General features: G+C 44.0%; 1 protein-coding gene across 1 annotated transcript in view; it reads left to right on the forward strand.

Moving 5' to 3' along the window:
- Positions 1 to 25,826, forward strand: part of Ryr3 (ryanodine receptor 3) — a 526,065-nt gene that overhangs the window by 317,247 nt on the left and 182,992 nt on the right. The window contains exons 27-35 of the mRNA XM_057780394.1: positions 285 to 459; positions 9,512 to 9,720; positions 11,489 to 11,664; positions 12,910 to 12,946; positions 15,228 to 15,391; positions 17,922 to 18,087; positions 22,798 to 22,884; positions 23,298 to 23,524; positions 24,195 to 24,987. Of these exons, the coding sequence (XP_057636377.1) occupies positions 285 to 459; positions 9,512 to 9,720; positions 11,489 to 11,664; positions 12,910 to 12,946; positions 15,228 to 15,391; positions 17,922 to 18,087; positions 22,798 to 22,884; positions 23,298 to 23,524; positions 24,195 to 24,987 (2,034 nt within the window). The remainder of the gene's footprint in view (positions 1 to 284; positions 460 to 9,511; positions 9,721 to 11,488; positions 11,665 to 12,909; positions 12,947 to 15,227; positions 15,392 to 17,921; positions 18,088 to 22,797; positions 22,885 to 23,297; positions 23,525 to 24,194; positions 24,988 to 25,826) is intronic.

Genomic DNA, 25,826 nt, shown 5'->3' on the forward strand with positions numbered 1-25,826 from the left:
CTATAAAGCCGATATATTGTGACACTTTCATGTGTTCTAGAAAGAAATGTGTTTAATGTCAAGGCTGACTATGACCCAGTACAATCAAGTCACCTTGTTTCATGATGCTTGTGTTTCTCATTTTCATTCGGCTGTAAGATAGACCCCTGCTCCTGATCTCCTTATAGAGAGCATCTGCCACTAGAAATTAAGAGATCCTGCTGCCCTGGCCATTTCTCCAGATTCTGGAATTCTTGGGCTTCTTTTCTCTTCTTCTTCTCTCAGACTGTGGTCTTGTTTTGCAGGGTCAGCGATGGCATCAAGGTAGCGGGTATTTTGGACGAACCTGGCAGCCAGGAGATGTGGTTGGGTGCATGATTAACCTGGATGATGCTTCCATGATCTTCACACTGAATGGGGAGCTACTGATCACCAACAAAGGCTCTGAACTTGCCTTCGCTGACTATGAGATCGAGAACGGTAAATCCACCACCCCACCCTCCCTTACCCTGTGGGGTTGAAGGAAAACCCAGGCGGAGTTGCTGGAGCTCCCCAGCATTCTAGTGAAAGTACACTATCCTTTGCATATTCAAAATTCTGAGAGAGACGGCCATCCCTTATGCTGAAATTTCCTAAGAATCAGACAGATAATGGTGATAGTCAGCATGTGCTTGTAAATATAAATTTTGTAGTCAGGCTAATTCCATGCCCTGTGCCTTGACATTTTAAGATTCCCCAAGCTTGCTTTTAGTACAATGGAAATGTTAATTGTATATGGTGGAATGTCCTTGGCAGGAGAGAAAAAAAAGTCAGTGGATTAAAGAATTATCCTTTTATTCTGATTTGAATTGTCATTCTGCATGTTTGTGTAATTGAACTTGATGCTTTGATGAGAACCATTGGAATACAAAAGCTAGATTTAGCTGTTCCCTTGAATGAAATATAATTTATTTTGAAATTCAAACACACTGTGAAACCAAAGCAGAGTTGCGCTTATTATGATTGGCCATAGATGGAGGACAATAAGTGCAATGCTTCCAGTGTCACAAAGGAGCAGTTATAGCTTATTATTTTCCTGTCTGCATGAACAAGATGTACACAGATTGTTGGCATATGAAGAAAGAGTGCTGGACTACAAACTGGCAGACTTGCTTCTTTTAAACTGTACAACTCCTAGGGAGACTGCTTGACCGCTCTGGGCTTTACATTCTTTGTCTACCAAAAGTAAGGGGACAAGATGGAAGAAATCCCACTATTCTCCCGGACGTGAAATTCTGACAGTGACATAGCACAGCGATGTGCGCACCCCTGTGCTGTGTGCTGTGCTGCATGCAGCTTCATCAGTTCCGATCGGAAGGCTGCTGCTCTGAGGCTGGAGACAAGAGCCCTCATCACACACCTGCCTCCTTGTGACATCTTCGCCCCTTCGCATCGCGTCCCCCCTCACCCCCCGTAAATGACTAGGACTCCTTGTGGCACAGAATTTCTGAGAGGTTATGGAAATAGAGTCGGTCTCCAAAACACTAGGGATATATAACTGCATGAGCAAGAGAATAAAAACATAAAAAGCCATGTTCATGTGATAGAAAAGTTCATTTCTTACAGCGTGTTTTAACTTTATGAAGACCTACCTTATTTTGATTTTTTTAGAGACAGGGTTTCTCTATAGCTTTGGGGCCTGGAAGATGTACTTTTTACAGGCACCTGTTGTCTTCCATGTGTATGTCCAACTGAACCATTCAAGAGGGCCTAATATTTGGGGAAATAGAAAGGTTGCAGCTGAGTCTGCTTTCCTAGCAAAAAGAAATCACTAAATCCAGGTGGAGGTCATAATTCAATGCCTTTTAACAGATTTAAAATCCATTTTGAAGAAGGTCCTGATTAGAGACCTAAGTGGGAAGATGTGGTATTGGCATCAGAATAAATGGCAACTGTGCAGCCTTGGATACAAATGAGAGGGAACACAGCAGATGATATCAATGCAGTGTAGGGGATCCATCCCAGGGTCCCACCATGTGCAGTGTTGTATCGCTGAGTTCAGGAAGATAACGAGGCGATCCAGGTGTTTCCCAAAAGAAAAATAGGAAAAGTCCGTAGACCAGCACTTTTTTTTTCCTGGCTTTACTACTGTGTGACCTAGAAGGGAATTATGTATCTACCTGCCTTGGGTTCATGTATAAGAAACATGAGAATCTCATCTGACTTGCAGTGTTGAGAGCTGTGTGAAGTTTGTATAGCTTTGCATTAAGTATAAAGCCTTGATGTTTAAGGTACACCCACCTTATTAAAAATGCAAGAGTCTCAGCCCCACAGCAGACTCATAGCCAGCATCCTGCCCAGAGACTCTGGTGGTGGTTTGTGCGTGTGTGTGTGTGTGTGTGTGTGTGTGTGTCTTACATTCTGAGAAATGGTAGTCTAACACAGGTGCAAAGGCCAGTGGTGGCAGTGCAGAAGAGCTCCCTTCTAATTGTGGACTAAGTAAGATGGAAATAGGGAAGGTGACTAATAACGCAGAACATGAGTTATAAACGGCAAGTGACTAATGCAGAGTGAAAAAACCTCACTCGCGTGGCATCTGAATTGAATGCTGAATAAAGAATCCAGGATGAAATAAGTCAAAGGAGAAATGTAACCCCATCAAGATGCAAGGTGGCTAGTGTTGGAGCAGCAGGGAACTTCAGGAAGGGTTGGAACCGTAAAAAGGCAGGGTTTTATATATGGGATGGGTAAATGATAGAGCTGGCAAGGCAGATGAGGTGTAGATCACGGCCTTCTGTGTCAAGACTCATCCTTCTCATGCAAGAAATCCGTGCCTAATCGGAGCCGAACACCCGCCTCTGTACTTCACCTTGTAGAATGTGCACACTACAGTATTTGAGCAGAGGTGCTGTGAAAGAGAGAACTGTTTGAGAGTAGCTCGTCTTTCAAAGAGTATCTGTGCTGTGATGAATGAGCTGCCTTTATTCTGCGGGGACACGATCTGACCTTCAGAATAACAAATTCTATTATTAGCAAGCTCTCTGATAATAGACTTGTACTGTAATATGTTTGTGCATTATACTGTAGTATTGTATCTGCTTTAATAATACAGAGACAAGATAATTGGAAGGCCCTTTCAGCTCTGCGATAGTGCAGGAGTTGGTGTAGGGATGGTTGAAAGGAAGCTGATGTGTCATGCTTTAATAACAGCAGCAGCAGCCAGAGGCCAGTGACGATCATACCTCATCTCCTTGTTCAGTGCAAAATGTGGAACGAGGCAGCAAATCTTGCCTGGACTTTCAAGAGAACCATCTGTTGAAACAAAACATATAATGCTTTGTAATCACCTTAAGACACAATGCCCTTGTACTGGTACTCCTCAGGTCACCAGTGTGTCATCCTAGGTCCAAGATCCTCAGTTGGAATTGTTTGGTCTTCTGGAGAAAGAATAAGAACAATCATCACAGGATGTAGCTTGTCCTTTGTCTCAGGAGAGTGACGCATTCATCATTGTCTCCATCCTCTCCTGCATCGCAAATGGCAAGCTCTTATCTGTTTCATTGTTTCCTGGTCCCTGGCCTGGACCATCATAGCTCTTAATATTGTCACAGCCTCGGCTATCTGGAAGCTCAGAAGCTTCCAAAGAACTTAGAGAGAACTTAACAGTTAGTCTTCACATTTCCTTCACTTAAATGAAAGAGGGAAAATCCTGAAGATCCTGCCAGACCTTGGGATGAGACATCTGGAATAGGCTTTGGGGTGTGCAGTCCTCTGAGGAACATCCTGCCTCTTGCTGCAGCTTTGCAGTTTAAAGGGGAAGCCTTCCGTGATGTTCCTGCCCATTGGTCTGTCTAAGTCTAAAAAGATCCAAGGACTCTGCTAACAGCTACGAGGTATAAAATAAAGTTTATTTGATGGAAGTGCCCTTGCTATCTGTGCCCTTGTGCCAAAAGGTCCTGTTAATATTATTCTCTCTCTAGATAGGGGCTGTGCTCAGAAACTGAATGTCACCTCTTGTTTCCTGAGCATGCTACCATGCTCCAGCCTTCCCAGTTTGTCTCTGAATTCCATCTTGAGGCTTAGCAGTAAATAAAAAGAACAAAAGCACGTGCCATGGTTGACATTCAGAGAAATATCCCCCAAGAATGACCCAAGGTCATATAACCACCTCTCTGCAAGATCTTTTTCTGCCACACTGTTAGTGATACTCCTCTTATCTGGCTGAAGATTGAAACAAATGGCAATCTATAATCATTTGTATTTTCCAGATAATTGTTTCTTTCTAACCACCTGATATTTTAAAAAAAAAATGCTCCTCTTAATCACGGCACCTGTATCAGATACTATGTATATGAAACCAAGTTTACCAGAACCTGGGATCTTCTGAAAATTTTAAGCTCATGCTTTCTTCTCTTTCCTTTTCCGAGATGTCCGTTCTGTATATGTGGTTTGATTTAATTCCATTTGCATGTAATTTTGAACCTCTTCAAAATTGTCTGCATATTTGCATCTGTTGAGTGTAAGGAAGTAGCAGAGGGAGATGGCATTTTTGCTCCTTTTATTTACCTTTCTTCCTATATCTCTAGTCTCATTTGGACTGCAGGTTATTTGGTCTATGTGTGTAGTGACAGTCCTAGTTTGTGACAATAAAACCTGTGCTAATGGTAATGTCACATGGCCTTGTCAAGTGGGACCTGTTTTCCATATAAACTCCAGAGAGTCATGTGGGTCCCTGTGTACAGGCAGACATGTTCCTCAAAGGGGCCTGGAGTGCCTACTGACTGTGTGTCTTCAATAGCCTAATCTAGAGGCAAAACAGCGAGCTATATGATTCAGCATCATTTGCAGAGGGAAGGAATATCTAGCCACAAAGCAAATTAGTTTAGAATAGAATTGGAAAACAGCTACCCCGGCTTCCACCTTTGATGTTTGCTCTGGAGACCACATTGTCCACATACTGATGTTGCAGTTTGCCTAGAAAACTTGAGCAAATTACTTAATTCCCTTAGTCCTGGTTTCCTCATCCATAAAATGGACATAAAGAGATAAATCTGTAGAGCAGTAAGCCCAGCATTCAGAAGGTGATTGACAATTATTGCTGTTGTCGTTTATTGCATGATTGATGCCCCTCTCCTTTATCTATCATGCAGAACTATAAAGTTACATGAAATACTCATGCATTGAGTTGAAAAGCCCCAAGTTGGTGAGATGGCCAGCTAAAGCCCATTGGATGGATGGAGAGAGTTGAGTAAATCAAATTTGCTTCTCCAAAACAAAGTGCCTCGCGTAAATTCATCTTTCCTCTGTGACTTCCTTGGTGTCCTTTGCCTGATTCAAGCCTTAGAGCTCCCATCTCTTCTATTGTGTTGCTGGGCATCTGCAGCTCATTGCTCTAGCATCTGTGGCTTCAGTTGTCTTTGTATTTCTCCAACTGGGTTCAACTTTCCCCAGAAGACTCCAGCCCACAGGGACAGTTACTCCACTCTATAACATAATGTCCTCTACCCTGGGACGTACCTCCATTTCAATCCAGGGCATTCATCCCTGTACCATCTATTTCCTTCCGTCAACTGACTGGCAGCTGGAGTATGACTCAGAGGGTATGAGATCATTTTGTACGTAGTCCTTTCATGACCTTGGTCAAGTCTGTTGGTGCCTCAGTTCTTCAGTTCCCTCCTAGTTGAGTGCCGTCTCTTTACAATGATGAAGAACCCAAGTTCCTGTGGCAGGCAGGGCGGGGGGCGGGGAGGCTCAATGCAAATAATAACTTCTCCTACCATAGGTTGTTGGTGGGTCTGGCTCCAAACGAGGTTACCTTTCTGCTGCTTCCCACTCAGAATTTTACACCTGCTTAGTGTCTATCCCATTCTACTAAAGAAGAAAGGAGAAGAAAGTTTCTGGACATTTCCTGGTCTCTGCTTGCATCAAACTTGGAGTGCTTAATATCTGTGCTCTAAGTTTATATAAAAGCACCATTTTTGGCTTGAATTATGCTCTTTATCAGATGGACTGAAACACTGTCTTGGGAAGAAGATGATTTACATCAAAAAACATTCACTCTTTTAAATTCCTTTCCTTGCCTTCCTGTAAATGAGCTCCCGAGACTGGGGTACTTCCTCCTCATCCCTGAAGTCTCATTACAACATATATCAGAGCCCCCTGTGCCACTGCAGAACTGGGAAGATCTGGTAATCTTCGGTCTACTTTTTAGTCACATTTCCAGTAACTTATTTATAAGAAGCAAGCCTAACATTGATTGCTAGGGCAGCTTCTGATTGGCTAGTCTACTGCCTCTCTGGAGTGACAGGGCCAGAGGTTCAGCCCCAGTGTCTGGTGGCCATCAGAGGACTCTGTCATTCTGCCAGAAGGACATTAATATGCTCTAGTTTTAACAATGGTAATACACATATGTATCCTAAATAAGTTCATGTTCCTAATACCACCCAACTAGTATACAGATAACTCAGTTTTCACTTATGTGACTTGATTTACATAAGAACATCATGGCATATGGCCCCATAGCTTATCTGGCTAAAGTGTCTATATAGAATAAGAACACCATGGCTTAGGTGACAATGTATAAGAACTTACGCTACAAACACTGCAGTGTGGCCTTGGTACATATGAACAATGTAAAAAGTTCTTATTGTTTGACACAATGCTCTCAAAATTGCTCTTTTGTTTCCCAGAAACAAAAAGATGAAAATATATTTTCAAAACATATGATTTCATACACTAAAAAAATATTAATAGTAAAACCATTTCTCCTAGGAGTAGCACCCGTTTTCTTTATGGGAACCCCAGTGCTTGTATGAGGCATCGGCCTCAGAGATGTTCCTTCCCTTCCTGGCCCTCTCTGCAGCTTCAGCTGCCTTCCAGCCGCCTGCCTCCCACATCCTCCCCGATCCAAGATAATTAGTGCTTTCCCTGCTTTCCTGATTTGTTGGTCTACAATTATGATTTATAAATAACCCACAAACAAGAAATCCAGACAACTTTAACTTCTGCTTTGGTCTGTTCAGAATTTCTAAATATGATCGGGTCATAGACATGAGCTCAGAGAGATGAAAGTGGTGGCAGGAAGGAAGGATGGCATTTTTGGGTTTTGTTGTTGTTGTTGTTGTTGTTTTGACTTTTTAGCAACAAATTTTATTTCTTTTTTTATGATGAACATTTTTATAATCTATATTATACATAATACTGATAAGTTTAAATGCTATAAAATTGTATATATTCGTATTATGTATTTAAACTATAAATTATATACATGTGTAAGTTTCTTTTTTATTTTTTTAATTTATTTTTTATTGAAAATTTCTACCTCCTCCCCTCCTCCCACTTCCCTCCCCTCGTTCCACTCCCTCTCTCCCTCCGTCTCCAGTCCAAGGAGCAGTTAGAGTTCCCTGCCCTGTGGGAAGTCCAAGGGCCTCCCTGCTCCCCCCAGGTCCAGGAAGGTGAGCATCCAAACAGACTAGGCTCCCACAAAGCCCGTCCACGCAGTAGAATCAAAACCCAGCGCCATTGTCCTTGACTTTTCTGTCAGCCTCCACCGTCAGCCACATTCAGAGAGTCTGGTTTGATCACATGATCCATCAGTTCCAGTCCAACTGGCCTTGGTGATCTCCCATTAGATCAGTCTCAGTGGGTGAACGCACCCCTCGCGATCCTGACTTTCTTGCTCATGTTCTCCCTCCTTCTGCTCTTCATATGGACCTTGGGAGCTCAGTTCAGTGCTCCAATGTAGGTCTCTGTCTCTATCTCCATCCATCGTCAGATGAAAGTTCTGTGGTGATATGCAAGATATTCATCAGTGTGGCTATAGGATAAGGCCAGTTCAGGCACCCTCTCCTCTGCTGCCCAAGGAACAAGCTGGGGACATCTCTTTGGACACGTGGGAACCCCTCCAGAGTCAAGTCTCTTGCCAACCTTAAAATGGCTCCCTTAATTAAGATATCTACTTCCCTGCTCCCTCATCCACCCGTCCTCCATCCCAACCATCCCATTCCCTCAAGCTCTCCTATCCTCCCCTTCTCTCTCCCCATCTCCCCTTATTCCCACCCACCCCCACCCCCGTGCTTCCAACCCCTGTCCAGCAATCTTGTCCACTTCCAGTATCCAGGAGGATAACTATATGTTATTCTTTGGGTTCACCTTCTTATTTAGCTTCTCTAGAATCATGAATTATAGGCTCAATATCCTTTGTTTATGGCTAGAATCCACTAATGAGTGAGTACATACCATATTCATCTTTTTGGGTCTGGGTTATCTCACTCAGGATAGTGTTTTCTATTTCCATCCATTTGCATACAAAATTCAAGATGTCATTATTTTTTACTGCTGAGTAGAACTCTAAAGTGTATATGTGCCACACATTCTTTATCCATTCTTCTATTGAGGGGCACCTAGGTTGTTTCCAGGTTCTGGCTATTACAAATAGTGCTGCTATGAACATAGTTGAACAAATGCTTTTGTGCTATGATTGGGCCTCTCTTGGGTGTATTCCCAAGAGTGGAATTGCTGGGTCCTGAGGTAGTTGACTCCCAGTTTCCTGAGAAATCGCCACACTGATTTCCAAAGTGGTTGCACAAGTTTGCATTCCCACCAGCAATGGATGAGTGTGCCCCTTACTCCACATCCTCTCCAGCATATGCTATTATTGGTGTTTTTTAGTCCCATAAGAGTAGAATTAATACTGTCATTTTTTAACTAATTGCAGTGTGTGTACCAAAGATCTAAAATTATTATTAAAAGAAATTGACTTATTTGTTCTCTCACACGATTGATCATTTTCTTGGTTTTTGTTTGTTTTTTTATTGTTTTGCTTTATGTCTATTTTATTTTCAATTGTGTTTTTATCTTCTAAGGCAGAATCTTACTGTATAATCTGGCCTAGCCTCAAACTCCCTGTGTAGATAGACTGGTCAAGATCATTGGATCCTCCCACCTCAGCTCCCAATGACTGGGATTACAGGTGTACCCTGCCAGACACCATATCTTTGTTGTTGTTACACATTTGTTTCTACTTATTTTACTTATATGGAGATTTTGCCTGCATGAATTTTGTGAACCACTCGCATATCCTGTGCAGGAAGAGGCTGGAAGAGAGCTTTGGATGACCTAGCACTGGGATGGTTGTAAACTGCCACATAGGTGCTGGCAATCAAACCTGGGTCCTCTGGAAGAGCATCCAGTGCTCTGAACTGTTCAACCATCTCTCTAGGCCCTAAGATCAGTTTTAAGTAATGCATAAATAATAGATTTCACTTGTTTCGTATTTGTTTTACTCTTCCATCTTGAGAATATTCTTAGCTACATGACTTTTTTTTCCACAAATCAGTTTGAACAAAATTCACTTTTCTCTCCCATATACTATGGTCAGTATTGTGTCCAGGCAGCTTCCTGTTATTGATTTTGAGTGCTAAAAAGACAAACAAAGGTTGTTTTCCATTTTGACTCATGGAACTCCCAATCCAAGCGGGAAGTACAACTGCAGCTTCTCCACGGCTCCCCTCAATGGTACCTCCGCACTGAAGCCACAATCTCTATTCTACAGGGTTTGTGCCCATTTGCTCTCTGGGGCTGTCACAGATTGGCCGCATGAATCTTGGGACAGATGCCAGTACCTTCAAATTTTATACCATGTGTGGCCTCCAGGAGGGCTTTGAACCTTTCGCGGTAAATATGAACCGAGACGTGGCAGTGTGGTTCAGCAAGCGCCTCCCAACATTCGTGAATGTACCGAAGGATCATCCCCACATAGAGGTAACATTATACCATGGGTGGTCCCAGCAGGGCAAGTAGACCAAGGCACTAAGTTCTCACAAAGTCTCCCATCAGCCGGGCGGTGGTGGCGCACGCCTTTAATCCCAGCACTCGGGAGGCAGAGGCAGGTGAATCTCTGTGAGTTCGAGACCAGCCTGGTCTACAAGAGCTAGTTCCAGGACAGGCTCCAAAACCACAGAGAAACCCTGTCTCGAAAAACCAAAAAAAAAAAAAAAAAAAAAAAAAGTCTCCCATCAAAGAAAATGGTTACCTAAGTCCCTACACTAGCTGCCTACCGACCACTGCCTGGGGTCTTCATAGCTAGAGCTGCAGGTCCTTAACTTACAATATCTCAAAAGAAACAACAGCATTGTACATGATTTTGCAGACTGCTTCCCAGATTGAGACACCAGATTATTTGCCAATATTCCTTCAACGGCATTATCATGGTACTTCAGTGTCTGGACACTTTCAACATTATTTTCCTCCCAACATTATTTAACATTTCTACTTGACATTTGTGCAATAAACATGTGTGTCCCTCCATGCTCATAACTTATCTTTGCAGCCTTGTTTACCTTGGTGCTGTTACTAGCATTTTAAGCTGCAGTGAGACTTTATTATGGTACTTCCACCTTTAAGAACTACAGATTATAAGAAGCCAAGTTTGGGTTTTAGATCTGTTTTGATGAGACCCACCATAATGTTCCTCTGATGGACACAGAAAGAAGAATGTTTCCAAATGGACCAGCTCCGTTGCAGTGTAACTTGGGTTCAAGCCAGTGGTTTGCTCCAACCTGACTCTAAGCCCCCCACCTCACCTCTAGAAGGTCTGAACCTGGCAAGCAGCAGCTCTTAATGCTCCTCCCCTGTTGACCCCCATGTTCTGGGGTAGATTTATTTCTCCTGTTGTGGGATAACCATTATTTTAGAAGTGTTGTTCTAAACCCTGGAGGTCTCACAACCTCTGGCAAACTGATAGATCTTAAACTTGGGAAAAAGAGGAGGTGTGGTAGAAGGCACTTGTAATTTTAGTGCTGGGGAGGCAGAGACGGGAAGATCCCTGGAGCTTTCTGGCCAGCCAGCCCAGCCTAGTTACTGAGCTCCGGGAGAAGGAGAGAATCTGTCTCTCGAGACTAATTATTGACCTCCACACACAGGTGCATACATGCTCTTGTGCTTACACACACACATGTGTACCCACATGAATACACACACACATACATATATGAAGAATGTAATTAATATTGCTGGTTACCACTCTATAGAACCTGTGCTCCAAAGCCATGAATTGTCTCAGGATTTAGAGAAAGCTCAAGACACATCAATGCTAAGGCTAGGGCTCAAGCACAGTTAGAAACCTGAGAGGTGAAAGTACCCACTGAGGAGCTTCTGTGGCTCTTCCTGAGTTTGGGACTTCCTGGTCCCTTTCTGTAAGATGCTCTCATGATGTCCCATGACAATGGAAATCTTTAGTCAATCATATACCGTCTAATTTAAAAGGTCAGCATTATGGGGCCATCATACTATATCATCCAGTATTTGTTCTCCATCCTTGGTCTTACAGTGAACCTTTGGGTGTGTTTTACATTACTAATTTCTCCAGCCAAGAGCAGAGCCCAAGTGTCTCAACAGACAAAGCCCACATCATGAATAGCATAGTTTGCAGAATATTTTATTCTATGTTAGGTCAGTGAGAGACAGAGGGATAGGGTCAAGGTCACACCCTCCTATATGACAAGTAAAGGACTCATGCTGATGTTCCCAGGTTGTGAGAATTGATGGCACCATGGACAGCCCTCCGTGCCTCAAGGTGACCCACAAGACATTCGGCACACAGAACAGCAATGCCAACATGATCTACTGCCGCCTGAGCATGCCCGTCGAATGTCACTCCTCTTTCAGCCACAGCCCTTGTCTAGACAGTGAAGCCTTCCAGAAGAGGTGAGGGGGTGGGACAGTCTTGTAATTCCCAGAGGTACCAACTCTACCTGCTCTTAGGTTGACTTTCTGCTTGCTTTGTGCTTAAACCACAACATAAGAAGTGAGTTTATGGTGGCCTCTCTGCTTTCAGCTAGGTAAGGAAATGAAGATGTAGAGGGCTCGGGAGATAGGTCTGTCTGTAAAGTATTTGCTGGCAGCCTGAAGACCTGTGCTGGGTCTCCATGGCCTTGTTTATTTGCTTGCTTGCTTGCTTACTTGCTTTTAAGAAAGATATGGTGGCATATACCTGTACTCCGAGTGCTAGAGGGGCAGAAACAGGAAGATCTCATGTGCTCACTGGCCAGGTAACCTCTCAAAAACAAAGTAGATGGAGGCTGAGGAATAGCTCCTGAGGTTGATCTCTAGCCTTCATCCTCATGCACATGCATGTGCATCCATGCATCCATGTGCCCCTGCATGCGTCCACACATTTGTACCTGTACACATGCACACACAAAGAAATGGCTCTATGTGTGTGCATGTCAATGAGTTCCTGCAAGGCTATGTGTATATGAAAGTGCCTTGCAAAATTAAGAAGCCCATGCAGCTAAACAGAATAGCCCATGCAGCTAAACATCTGGAGAGGATATTTCTGCTCTCCTTTGAATCTCTAAGCTTGGGCCTCTTTGCATTCATAATTCTCATGGTTTGGGAGCAGAAAGACTGCTTATGTTTGCAATGAGAAATTTCAGAAGGCCAATTGCCACCTTTGCATAGCTATGGGCATTTCCCAACCTTGCCTCGGTGTGCCTCTCGAGTAATGTGATTTCTTCCTTCCTGATAAGGCATAAATTCTCTGCTGTCTTTCTGTCCTTTGATGTCTATTTTTAGTCATTGGTGTGTGCCTGGTGTCTAAGCTGTCTTGTCCAAATCTCTTGTAGCAGTTCGCTCTCCTCCAAGGTTTTGAATAAGCACAGCCGATTGAGGGAGCATGGCAACCCATTCTCTACCTATGTTATTACAGCACCCCATCCTCTTCCACATTAACTTAGTAACCTGCAGCAGGGGAATGCTGGAATCCATAGTAGTGCCTGTGGCCACAGCTTACAAATGAGCAACTCCCAAGACCAGTTGCAGTCATTTGTGTATATAAAACAGCCTGTTTCCTAAGCCTGCCTTGATCGTTAAAGGTAGATCAATTGCCTGTCAGAACTGTGGGGTTCTCTATTCAACCGGATGACTAAAATGTGGATTACCTCCCCCTAGGAAACAGATGCAAGAAATACTCTCTCAAACAACAACAGTAAGTAAATGTGCTCAATTATGGCTTTAATTATTTGATTTGCTCTTCCTGGTAATATGCCCCACACAGCAAAGATTTGTCTAGGGATCTTCTTTAATTGTCAATTACTCTGTCTCCTAATATACATTTGGATCCTTCCAGAACATTTCTATGGTGTTTGTTGAATAAGGGAAAGAAAGCAGAGTTCAACTCCAAGCTCCTAATTGGGCATCATGTGTCCTTCTTGCCCATTTGCCCCCAGGGACCCATCATTGCCTTTCTGATTGAAAGAAACATGAGTTGGAAGAGTCCCAATTAAATCCTTTTGTTTGCTCTTTTGTGTCAACTTCTATGAGTCGGTTCCCTAGTGTCTCTGTTCAGTGCCAGGAGCAATCTTGAAAGCAATCAAAGAAGGGGCAGGAAGGCATCCTGGAGGAGAGAAGCTACTTCAGGTTCCTTTCTGCAGCAACGATAGTCAGGAAAAATGCCTCCTAGTTTCCTTCTTCCTCCATTCTCCCTCAGCAGCTGGTGTCCATGGGAAAAATACATGCAGCACCTTCTGGAAAGTTCCCCTCGAGTTCATAAAGTAAACACCACCAAAACCAAGATGCTTGCTGCAGCAAATCATAACCCTGCTATGGCTGAGCTCTACGGTCCAGCAATCATGTACAGTCCCATTTAATTTCCATTTATTTATCTTAATCACAACCCCTTTGAGATATGTGATATTGTGCACAGAGAAGACAAAAGACTTACCCAAGTTCACAGAATAATAATCAGCTTGTGTCTGGGATACCTCACTCAGGATAGTGTTTTCTATTTCCATCCATTTGCACGCAAAATTCGAAAAGTCGTTTTTTACCGCTGAGTAATACTCTAATATGTATATATTCCACACTTTCTTCATCCATTCCTCCATTGAAGGGCATCTAGGTTGTTTCCAGGTTCTGGCTATTACAAACAATGCTGCTATGAACATAGTTGAACAGATACTTTTGTCATATGATAGGGCATCTCTTGGGTATATTCCCAAGAGTGGTATTACTGGATCTTGGGGTAGGTCGATCCCAAATTTCCTGAGAAATCGCCACACTGATTTCCAAAGTGGTTGCACTAGTTTGCATTCCCACCAGCAATGGATGAGTGTGCCCCTTTCTCCACAACCTCTCCAGCAAAGGCTATCATTGGTGTTTTTGATTTTAGCCATTCTGACAGGTGTAAGATGGTATCTCAAAGTTGTTTTAAATTGCATTTCCCTTATCGCTAAGGAGGTTGAGCATGACCTTAAGTGTCTTTTGGCCATTTGAATTTCTTCTGTTGAGAATTCTCTGTTCAGTTCAGTGCCCCATTTTTTTTATTGGGTTAATTAGTATTTTAAAGTCTAGTTTCTCAATGGCACTAGGTTTCGATCCTAATACATGAACTGGCTTTGTAGGAGCTTAGCTTGTTTAGATGCTCACCTTCCTGGATGTAGATAGAAGACCTTCGTCTTCCCGCAGGGCAGGGAATTTGGACTGCTCTTCAGTATCGAGAGGGAGGGGGAATGGTGTGGGGGGAGGAGAAGAGGAGTGGGGATAGGGGGAGGGGAGTGGGGGGAGGGGGCAATATTTGGGAGGAGGGGAGGGAAATGGGAAACAGGGAGCAGGTAGAAATTTTAATTAAAAAAGAATTAAAAAAATAATAATAATCAGCTTGTGCCGAAGATTCAAGCCTAGCTTTCTCTAACTATGCTTCCTTTTTTTTCTTTTTCTTTCTTTTTGTTTTCTGGTCTCAGTCAAGAAAAATTAAAGTTAGCACAGTACAATAAGTAAACCTGCTCATTGTCATAAAGAAAGGAATGACGTAGTCGTCTTCCTTGGTGCATAGCTATTAGTACAACTAGGTGATAACCTCACAGATTGTACGATCCTCTGTGGGAACTTTGTTCTCGCCATTGCCTATATTGGCATGAAGGCCACACCGAGAGGGTTGGTGGCTGGGATACAGCCATTTTCTTTTTCAGCTCTTTTCTCAAGACTTCGCATAAACAAAAGCCTCGTTCTGAGTCTAGAGTGTAGCGTTGTATACTTTCTCAACAGTGTGTTGCCTTAGCCAGGTATGCTGACACAGGCTAAGAAAGGATGGGTACAAGTTCAAGGCCAGCTTGTCCTACAAAGTGAGATCCAACTCAGGAAAAGGAAAAGAAACATTTAGTGTGTACTTCTTCATAAAAATGAGCCAAGTGAGCTACTGAATGGTTTTGTCTGTTAGCTCTCCTCCCAGACACAGACACCACTCACACATCCTGTTTTCCCCTCCACAGCAATGCTACTATGCTATCCGCATTTTTGCTGGGCAGGATCCATCGTGTGTCTGGGTTGGATGGGTGACTCCGGACTACCATTTGTACAGTGAAAAGTTTGACCTGAATAAAAACTGTACCGTGACTGTCACCCTGGGAGATGAAAGAGGCCGGGTCCATGAAAGGTAAGGAAGGGGGGCTCCCAGGAGGCTCCTTCCTCCCTGGAGTAGCCACCTACACCTCATCCCTCACCCCAGGTAGAGAAAGCATCTAGCCTGTCTTAAAAGGTGAACAAGTACTTAACTGTTTTTAAATCATTAAGGAAACTGGGGAAAGGAAGTGTTTGGAGAAACAGGTTCATTTCATCACATATATAAATCACAACCCAGTGATGGGAGATAAAGGTAGACCGTTGGGGACCAGAGAGCCCTCTCTTGTTCGCTCTATGATTTTGAGGCAGGCCTCTGTTTCTACAACATCAGAAAGCGCATGTACACCTGAGAGAAGCTAGTTTGATGGGAATTGAGCAGATAAACAGTAACATGCATCAACTGACAAATCAGAAGCCCTCATCCCAAGAGCTGATGCACCTGAAACATAAAGACTGCAAAGGGGAAATGGAAAACCCATGACTAACAACTAAGGAGTAGGAATTAGGACTCTCTGGGGAAACTATGCTGTAGGCCCACCCAGGTCCTCCACTGTCCACTAACACTGCTCTCAGGGAAAGTCAATGCCTGGATGTGTCCAAACATGACCTTAAAAACAATGTCTTCTCATCTGTCTATTTTTTATTCTCTGGGTTTGGAACACCTTTTCCTTGTGCAGCCATGTTTCAAGATGTGGTAAGTTATTCTTGGGTAGGTCTTCACACCCTACCAAGTCAGGGTTCCTTTTCAGTCAGTGCTTTCTGTCTATAGTCAAGCTCAGGTGAGTCTTGACACCCTTATGACAGACCCTGTGGGTGGATGGTGAAAAGCACAGGCTCTGAACTCAAGCTCAGATACTTAGTCTCTTCCTATCCATGCAAGTTTGAACTCTGATTTTCTTATATATAAAGTGAGAATAGTCATTCAAATCCCAGAGTTCTGTAAGAAGTAAATGAGTTAACTAGTAAAAGAATGTTTAAGACAGGGCCTTGCCTCAAGTACTTGATAAATATCAAGTATTATTGTCAGCAGTTAAGGCAAGGTCTGGTACATTGTGGTGATCAATAATTCTTCGTTCTTTGTCTGACATAATAAGCAATAAACACAGAATTGAGTTTTACATGTTTCGGGGCATTTTAAATTTGGTATCTTTAAGATATACACAAAGCCTGCCACTTCACAATACACAGCTCAATACATCAGTAATTGAATTCTGTAGTTTAAAAAGCAGTGATAACATGGCTTGAATTCGAGCTTTATAGAAATCATCTATCCATGGCTATAACTGGAAGACACAGTTTGTAGAGGTCTCTGCACTCATTCTGAGAAAGCCGCCCCATTGTTGCCCCCAAATAAGAGAAAATGAAAGGGGATTTCCACTCACAGGAGAAAGTGGCATACTTCTAGAAATAGAAGAAAACAGAATTTCTTAATCCAGCCTGGATTTTCCAAAGAATGGTTCAGAGAGGTAAACAGCCTTCAGGACATAGGATTCAAGGATCTGTCCATCGCACAGGGCTGAATACATGGTCTGGGTTCCTTCCCACTGCTGAGAGCCACAATGGGAACCCATGCCAAGCCACATCAGATTGGTCTCAATGTGCTCAAAGGGGTTTCCCTAACACCAAGTAGAGAACCAATTGTCCTTTAACCTATGAAAGGCCACATCACATCACTTCAGAAGCACAGGTCCTTCAGCTGATGCACCCCAGGTGAGCTGACGGGGAGGCAGAACTGACCGGGTCTTGCCACCAGCCATTGTGAGAGGCTCTGAGGATCACATCTCACATAGCCTATCTTTAGCAAATCTCTCTCTGGGTATGCAATTCTGCAATTAAGAAATGAGAGCTGAGGGTGTAGAACCTCCTTACTCTGCATAGGATCCTGGGTTTTATCCCTGTCACCACAAAAGTGAAAATGATAAGGAGCTTAGTTTGGGAGCCTTTAAAAGTTTTTGGTCACCACGGTTTGCTTTTAAGGGTAATGGTCACATAGAGTTCTGCGCTCTGAAAACTGGTGCACAGCTGGCAGGAGAAAAACCTACGTGGTTATTTAGCTATTTCGGCTATTTAGTGGTGTAACTTGAGGACTAGAGTAAGAAAGTGCAGTGTAGTAGTCAAGGAGCTAGGAGGCCACTGGAGACAAGGGGTCTATCTGGACCCCAGTTGCCTTCAAAGAAATATGGACCAAGTTTTCTAGCACTTTGTGGGCTGTGGTCCTGGATATCAGAGAGGGATAGTGAACCCAGGTTACTGCTTCTGCTTCTCATATCAAATTCCTCTATAGATTCGCCTAACGTTAGTCTCCCCTCTGTGGTTTGATTTTCTGTCCCTAAAATGGGAGCATTACCCTCCTTGGTATCAAAAGATCAGATTGCTAATTAGTTGGGAAATAATGATCCTCCATATTCCCACATCACCCCCCACAGTGGTTCGTGCCTGAGTAAATTTAGTTGACGATGAATGGTTTCATTCAAGAAAACAGTTGTGTAGGGGTAATGATAAAAATTTATAGAGAGGGTTCGCAGACTATATTCTGTAACTCCTCCCTTTTCTCTGGTTTTCAGTGTGAAACGCAGCAACTGCTACATGGTCTGGGGTGGGGACATTGTTGCTAGTTCCCAAAGATCAAGTCGAAGCAATGTAGACCTAGAGATTGGCTGCCTTGTAGATCTGGCAATGGGCATGTTGTCCTTCTCGGCTAATGGGAAGGAACTCGGTACCTGCTATCAGGTAGGTGTGGCTTCTGGGGCTGAGCTGTTGTTTTGGGCTTTGAGCTTTGGGCTTTGGGCCTGAGCTGTCGTTTTGGGCTTTGAGCTTTGGGCTTTGGGCCTGGGCTAGTAATGGTCTTCATTTTCTTCCTCCTTTATCATCCTCCCCCAACCAGCTGGTCAGCCCATGTGGAATACTGGTCATTAGATTAGGAAATAAACAAGAACAGAGTGATTGTATTTTATTCAGAGAAAAGTATATGTATTTATCGGGTGATTTTTATATACTAGTCATCCTTCAAGAGGAAACAGCAGCTTCTCTTTATTGAACACTGAAAGATCATTCATTTACTCCAAAAATATTTCTCTGCTGCCTTTACTCTGTTTGTGCTAGATATAATGGGAGATTTAAAAGGTGAACAGAAACAGTCACTTTAAAACACTATTTACTCAAAATAAAATCCTATAGAAACTGATGTATTCCCTTTACAGAGAGGTTATACTCCCAATGGATACCTAAGGTGGTCCCTTAAAATGTATTTTTTCAAGTCACGTGTTTTTCTATTTCATAAACTGTAAACTTCAATAGAGCTCCCTAGGAAAGCCTTCAGTTACACACCTGCCATTAGCCACCAAATCAGAAGTCTTCCTTTTTATAGCCATGTGAACATTGCAAAACATCATGTATTCTCTTTTTTCTTGAATTTTATTTATATTTAGTCTACTAAAATCTGGAAAATACTTCAAGGAAAAAAAAAACTGTTTAACCGAGCATTTCTCATGTTACTAAAACAAGGAAACTGTTGGTCGATCTTTCTTGGTAGTACTTTGTGAGCTTAGGGACCCATAGAGCCCACCGTAGGACATTCTATACTAGCAATCTCAACACTCCTTAAGCACAGGACAGTGAGTCCCATGTATGTGTAGGTAAAGTTTGCTCAAGAAGTTAAGAGAAGACCTTTCTCCCAGGAAGAACAAGCAGCAGAGCCTCATTAGGGAAAAATCTTGGTTTTGTGGGAATGAAAAGGGCAGTTACCTAGAGAGGCACAATGGATCAGCAGATGGAATAATAGTTGGCTTGAGGAGTGGTAACAAGGGCTCCATTTGGACAGGGAGGGAGATATACATAGGAAACAGGGAACTAGGGAAGGTCTCAGCATGAGAGTGATGTGCAGTAATGAAGGAAGCTAAACATGGTCTTCTAGTGTCAGCAATTTAGATAACAACAGAAGACATGCAGTATCCTGTTATTACATAATAGATTTTTAAAAATGATTCTTTGATCAGCCCCAGGTCTGACAGGTTTTGAATTGAAAGACCCATAAGCAGCCAGCTCTCTTGCCTGTGCCTGAAGAGATGGACCAAGGTCTATAGCAGACAGAACAGTCATTCCAGTCCTGAAAGATTCGCTAACCAAAAATGACGGGTAGACCAAACTTTGTCTACATGTCGGGAGCAGCTCGCTGACAGGGAGGCTGTTTACCTATCTCTTCAGTGGTTCCTCCGATGAATGGCACACTCAGAACCTCCTCCCATGAGGAGTACAGTCAACACTTGGCAAGCTTGCCTGACAGCTGGAGGGCCCAGCCATTTCCAGAAAGCAGCATTTGTAAAATCAGGCTCCAAGGAAGAGAGCAAAGTACCCTTCTAGTACTTCCTGCCTTCATCAGGCCAAATGCTTCCCTCAGCCCAAATCTCTTGAGAAGCCTTTATATACATTACTGCTGTCCTTCAGAATCCATTAGTGTTTTCCCATTACCTTCTGAAATGGGCTGGACTGAAGGGTCCCTCTTGAGCTGCAGAGAGTTCTGGAACATCTAATAACTTTCGTGACCAGTTGGACTTTGGAGATCTGCAAACACTAGCAAATTAAAAGCAAGACAAGGTGGCATCTGCAATAGAAGTGACTTGCTTGCCTCAGAAGAGTTGATGAGGCTAACTAACAAGACGCTACAACCAAGAGAAGGATGCTGCAGCTGTTTCATCACATCCTGCACAGTGATTCCTAGGTAGCATCAGGCTGGATCATTATCCTCTTTGAGCAGGGTGGGAACAAAACCCCCCAGAGCGTCTTCCTTATTTCGTACATTTAAAGTCTTCTACTGCTGCTCAGTGTCTTAGTCCTCATGAACTTTGCTGGGTGGGATAATGGCAGGGTTCTTCTGCTAAGGCAGGCTCCCATTCCGCTATCCCCTTCTAATCTTAGACAGAAGCATGCCCAGCTATGTGTCTGGTCCCCTAGCATCTGGAACATTATTATTCCACAGCTGTAGTCATGTTCATTTTTCAATTATCTCAAGAGGAATTGGACAGCAATATTTATACACTGGCCCTCAATTCAGAATGGACCAAAATAATGAGAGACAAGATTCTCTTAAACAGTGTTTCCAGGCCTCCCATTAAATGGTGCTATGCAATCTGAAAACCTTTCTCTCTCCCACTTAATAAAATCCGTAGAAAGTGAGAACTAAAATAGACACTCGGGCATCAGTCATGAGTAACTGTCCCACACCAGTACAAAGGCAGAGCCGGTTGTGAGATTCAGATTTAGGAGGGAGGCTAGCTGGAAATTCGGGCCAGTTTCTACGGCCTGACCTTCACACATGATTAGAAATGGAACATGTATCAGCACAAGGACAAATAGATCAGTCAGTGATTTAAAAAAGAACCTTAGCCACAGAAATGAAGTCCACGACAGCTCGAGTCCAGGTTCTGCTTATTGCACGGGAGCACCCTCTCCAGCTGGGGAGTCCTCCCAGGGCAGGGCCCAGTTCCGTGCTCACTGTCCACGGAGCAGCAGCTGGTACCTCATGAGTGCTCACTGATATTTTGTGTTGTCAGCCTAGCTGACTTGGCTGGGAAATCACTTGTACCCACTTTGCTGCCTAACAAATTGCCATAAAATTAGCAGCTGAAAACGACCTACGTTCATTACATCGTAGATCAGCAGGCTTGCGGGTACTCAAAACTCTCACAAGGCAAAACCCAAGGCACCTGCTGGCTGAGCCAGGCTCTTCTCTGGGGGTTTGGAAAGAACCCCTTTCTGAGTTTTTCTGAGTTATTAACAGGACCCAACTTTTCATGTTGTAGGTTTATTGTTCTGAGGTCCTATGTCCTTGCTGGAGTCAGGCTGCTAGCAGAGTGTGCCTTCAATCCTTTCACATAACCCCTCCGCCTTCAAAGCATCATGTTCTTATGATTCAGATCTCTCCAACTTTCTCTTCTGCCTCTGCAAAGGAAAACAAATAAACAAACAGAAAGTCCATGGCTTTCTTCAGCTTCAGTTCAAATGGCTAACAGCTTTCCTTGCACATGCGTAACGCAATTTTCCATTAGCATAATCTCAGAAATAAATCGAGGGTCCTCCGGAACCTTCTAGGATAATGTTTAACACATCACTAGTATCGTTTTCTCCTCCTGTATACCCTTTGGAGCCCAAATTAGTCCTAAACAAAATCCACACTGTTCATTATGGCGAGAGTATGCTCAGCACAAGAAAACATTCTATATCAAGGCTTTCGGAGTACTCCCTAAGTCAGGCATGGACTTTGGTTGAGCAGTCTATGAAGTTTGCAATAAGCCATCCTTGAAAGGCTGGGAACCACCACCTATAAGACAGCTTGCTTTCCAAAGCCAGTCCATTTAGATGAGGCTCTTATCCCAAGGACTGGCAGCCTCCACATGTTTGGTACCTTTCTGTTTGCTAGATATAAAATGAAGGCTGTAGGGGTAATGCATTCTCAGGGTATAGCCAGTTCGCCAATATAACTACTCATCTTTGAATTTATAAGCAGAGAGAGCTGGAACAATCCCCTAGTGACTGCATTTACTTAATGGTTGTAGAGGAATAGCATCTAAGTTTGTGTACATCAAAATAAACAAATAATAAGTGGGGCCCTTGATGTGATATGCAAATGCCTCATATAATCATACAAGGTGCAGTTGGAAGCCAACCAGAGAACTCAAACCTTTTAGTCTATGTATATAGAGTGAAAGGGGCTACAGAAACATCCAGGGCATTCCAGGGAGAAGGCAAGATTCGTATTCCAATAAAGATCCTCAAAGTCTTTGCCCTTACAGCATCAATTCTCAACTGTGATGTGTGTCTGCCCCCAGTCCAGGACATTTGGCAATGTCAGAAGGCCTTGTTAATTGTTAGGATTAGGATGTGCTCACGGATACATAATAGGTACAGGACAGGGATGTCACTAACAATAGTACCCAGGTTAGCTCTCCTACCAAGGTAGCAGTGCCAAAATCTCAATAAGACTGAGGTTAAGGGTCTTGACTGCAGGGTATCCTGGAGCTTATGAACCTGTCATTTGCCTTCAGCAACGATCCCGAATCACCACCCAGACATACAGCTGTTGAGTAGCCATCCGTGCTTTTCCTGGCTAGTGAGTAATAGAAGCTTCTGGCATTATGACTCTGCTCCTGAACTGCAGGGAAAGCTGCTGGATGCAAGTACTTCAGGAAGTAAGGGGAAGGGTGTAAGATATTTTATCCCAGAGCAGAAGAGATTTAAGAGCTGGAGCAGTACAGTCATACTGCATCTCTGAGATGTATGTAAGACATACTGGGTCTCTGAGAGTGTCTGAGCAGTGGGGAGTGACCAGCCAGCCAGTTGTCTCCTCTCAGCTGAACTTGACTGGGGTGGCCGACTACCTACCGTGGCTTAGCAAACTGATTCCCACAGCCCTGGGCAAAACTCTTGATTTGTTTTGGTTTCCAGGTGGAGCCTAACACCAAAGTATTCCCAGCAGTCTTCCTCCAGCCTACAAGCACTTCTTTGTTTCAGTTTGAACTTGGAAAACTGAAGGTATTTATCTGTCCCTTCGATTAATACCCATGCCAAGGGAAGGCAGCAGTGGCCATCATGGTGACATCTCAGGCATTAGAAGGCAGGGAAGAGCTCTTGCTTGTCATTCACCCCCATGCCTCTCTCAGGCCTCTATAATTTGCAGGGAAGTTCCAAGGATGGAATATACCTTCTCGTTTTCCTTCTCTCCCACCCATTTTGGCTATGGAAAGGACTGATTACTTCTCACTTAAGCCATAGTGTGCCATCCTAACTGATGACAGCAAAGCCTTTGGCGAGCCTCAGGATAGATAGTCCCTCTTAACTTATACTGGTTAAATTGACGATTGTGCACCAGGTACATGATCCAGCAACTGAGACTCTCCCTATAATGAGCCCCTTTTCTTCTCTGATGTCTTTCTACCTTGTCCCAGAATGCAATGCCCTTGTCAGCAGCCATATTTAAGAGTGAAGAGAAGAACCCTATCCCACAGTGTCCACCTCGGCTGGATGTCCAAACCATCCAGCCCGTGCTGTGGAGCCGCATGCCTAGCAGCTTCCTCAAAGTGGAGACAGAGCGGGTGAGCGAGCGCCATGGCTGGGTGGTGCAGTGCCTAGAACCCCTGCAAATGATGGCACTCCACATCCCGGAGGAGAACAGGTACTAGAGGGAGCCACAGAGAAAGGGACAATCCTGGGAAGCCAGGAAGTTCCAAAGGGCAATATGAACATCTTCAGTGTTTCCTAAGCTATCCCAAGATAACTGTTCATTCCCCACAATACATTAGTTCTATCCTTTCTCCTTCCCATCTCATCATTCAGTCAAAAACAGCAGAGAATACACCATGTTGCCCCAGTCATGGTACCTTCTGAAGACCAGGAATCAGGAAATATTTCCATGCTTTTAATTAAGATACAAGAGATACTGAAATAGACATATATTTAATTTCACAAGAATAGACATATATTTAATTTCACATGTCTAGTTTGACTTAGAGAACTAGGACTTGGGGTCCTTGTGTCCCTTTGTTAAAAGGATTGTGACCGGATTCAATCCCAGCACTTTCACTTTCTGCATGTGTAGTTTGGTAAGCGGCTCACATACTCCAAGCTGCAGCCACTTCAGTCACACAGCAAAAGAGAAGGCCACCCACAGTGCTGCCAGAGTAAGAGTGAGGTTATATGGGACAGAGAGGAGGAAGCACGGCAGAGATTTCTGTCCCTCTGCCTTCGCTGCTCTGGTTGAGGTCCTGGGGTTTTGTGGGGCGGCTCCACTGAATTCTGACACTTGTGTCTCACCGTGGAATGGCCGGTTGCTTTGTCTCCCTCAGGTGTGTGGACATCCTTGAGCTCTGTGAGCAGGAGGACCTGATGCAGTTCCATTACCACACACTGAGGCTCTACAGCGCTGTGTGTGCCCTGGGAAACAGCCGGGTTGCCTATGCCCTGTGCAGCCACGTGGACCTCTCTCAGCTCTTCCATGCCATTGACAACAAGTACTTGCCTGGCCTCCTCCGAGCTGGTTTCTATGACCTGCTCATTAGCATCCACCTGGCCAACGCTAAGGAGAGGAAGCTGATGATGAAGAATGAGTACATCATCCCCATCACCAACACCACCAGGAATATCCGCCTATACCCAGATGAGTCCAAGAGGCATGGGCTGCCTGGGGTGGGCCTGAGGACGTGCCTTAAGCCAGGCTTCAGGTTCTCTACTCCTTGCTTTGTGGTGACTAATGAGGAGCATCAGAAGCAGAGCCCTGAGATTCCCCTGGAGATCCTCAAAACCAAGGCTCTGAGCATGCTGACGGAGGCCGTGCACTGTAGCGGGGCCCACATCCGAGACCCTGTTGGCGGTTCAGTGGAGTTTCAGTTTGTGCCTGTGCTGAAGCTCATTGGAACCCTGCTAGTCATGGGCGTTTTTGATGATGACGATGTTCGTCAGATTCTCCTCTTGATTGATCCCTCTGTGTTTGGGGAGCACAGCGGGGAGACAGAAGAGGGAGCAGAAAAAGAAGTGACCCAAGTCGAGGAAAAGGCAGTGGAGGCTGGAGAAAAGGCCAGCAAGGAGGCTCCGGTCAAAGGCTTGCTGCAGACCCGATTGCCCGAGTCTGTCAAGCTGCAGGTAACTGGGAACAACTGACGTGCTCTGGTAAAGTGCCCTGGAGGGAGAGAGGAAAGCCTGGGTATGGGGACTCCAGGCACAAGCCTGAGTCTGCTGCTGAAGGGAAAGGATGCAGAGAGTCCCTGGGGTGATGCCTCTTTCCATGGAATCCACTCTCTAAGCTTTCCCAAGCCAACATGAAAATGCCAACATTTGTCAGGAAGATACTTTGAAACATTTAGACCTCACGTAGAAGTCTCTTCACCAGGGTTGGGTTTGCCCACATTTCTGAGCCTTTGAGACCAAGGTGATTATTTTAGAGGTACCTGTTTAGGAGAGGGCTAAGACTCTGGTTGTAACCAAAGTAACCTCCAAGGAGCTGACATACAGGACCACACACTCATGCCCACTCTCACTAAGCTATGTTCTTACACTAATATGATGGGGCCCTGTTGACTCAGTATTCATATAACTGTTACACAGACTATGGAGCATGTTCCTGGTACCACCTAAGGGCCTTCAGTTCCATCTGAAGCAATGCTTCCTCGTGTAAGCTAGCACGAGCTATATGCTAAGGATGATAACCTTTGTCTTCTGGGCACCGAGACAAAGAGGAAAGAAGATGAACAGTGAGCTTCGGTCAGCCATTCCTAGGGTTTTATTCCTCCTCCTCTGCTGCTTACTGGATATGTAAACTCTCCGAGTCAGCAGCCAACCAAGGCCTTAGAGTTATTATCTGTAAAATGGAAATAATACAGAAAGATAATGCCAAACATATTTTCATGAAATATGTAAAGTATGTTCCATCATATCATAGAATGTGCCATAGTGAGGTGACCTATGATAAAAAGTTCTCTCTT

This window comes from Chionomys nivalis, chromosome 9 (assembly GCF_950005125.1).
Source record: "Chionomys nivalis chromosome 9, mChiNiv1.1, whole genome shotgun sequence".
NCBI classification, from domain to species: domain Eukaryota; kingdom Metazoa; phylum Chordata; class Mammalia; order Rodentia; family Cricetidae; genus Chionomys; species Chionomys nivalis.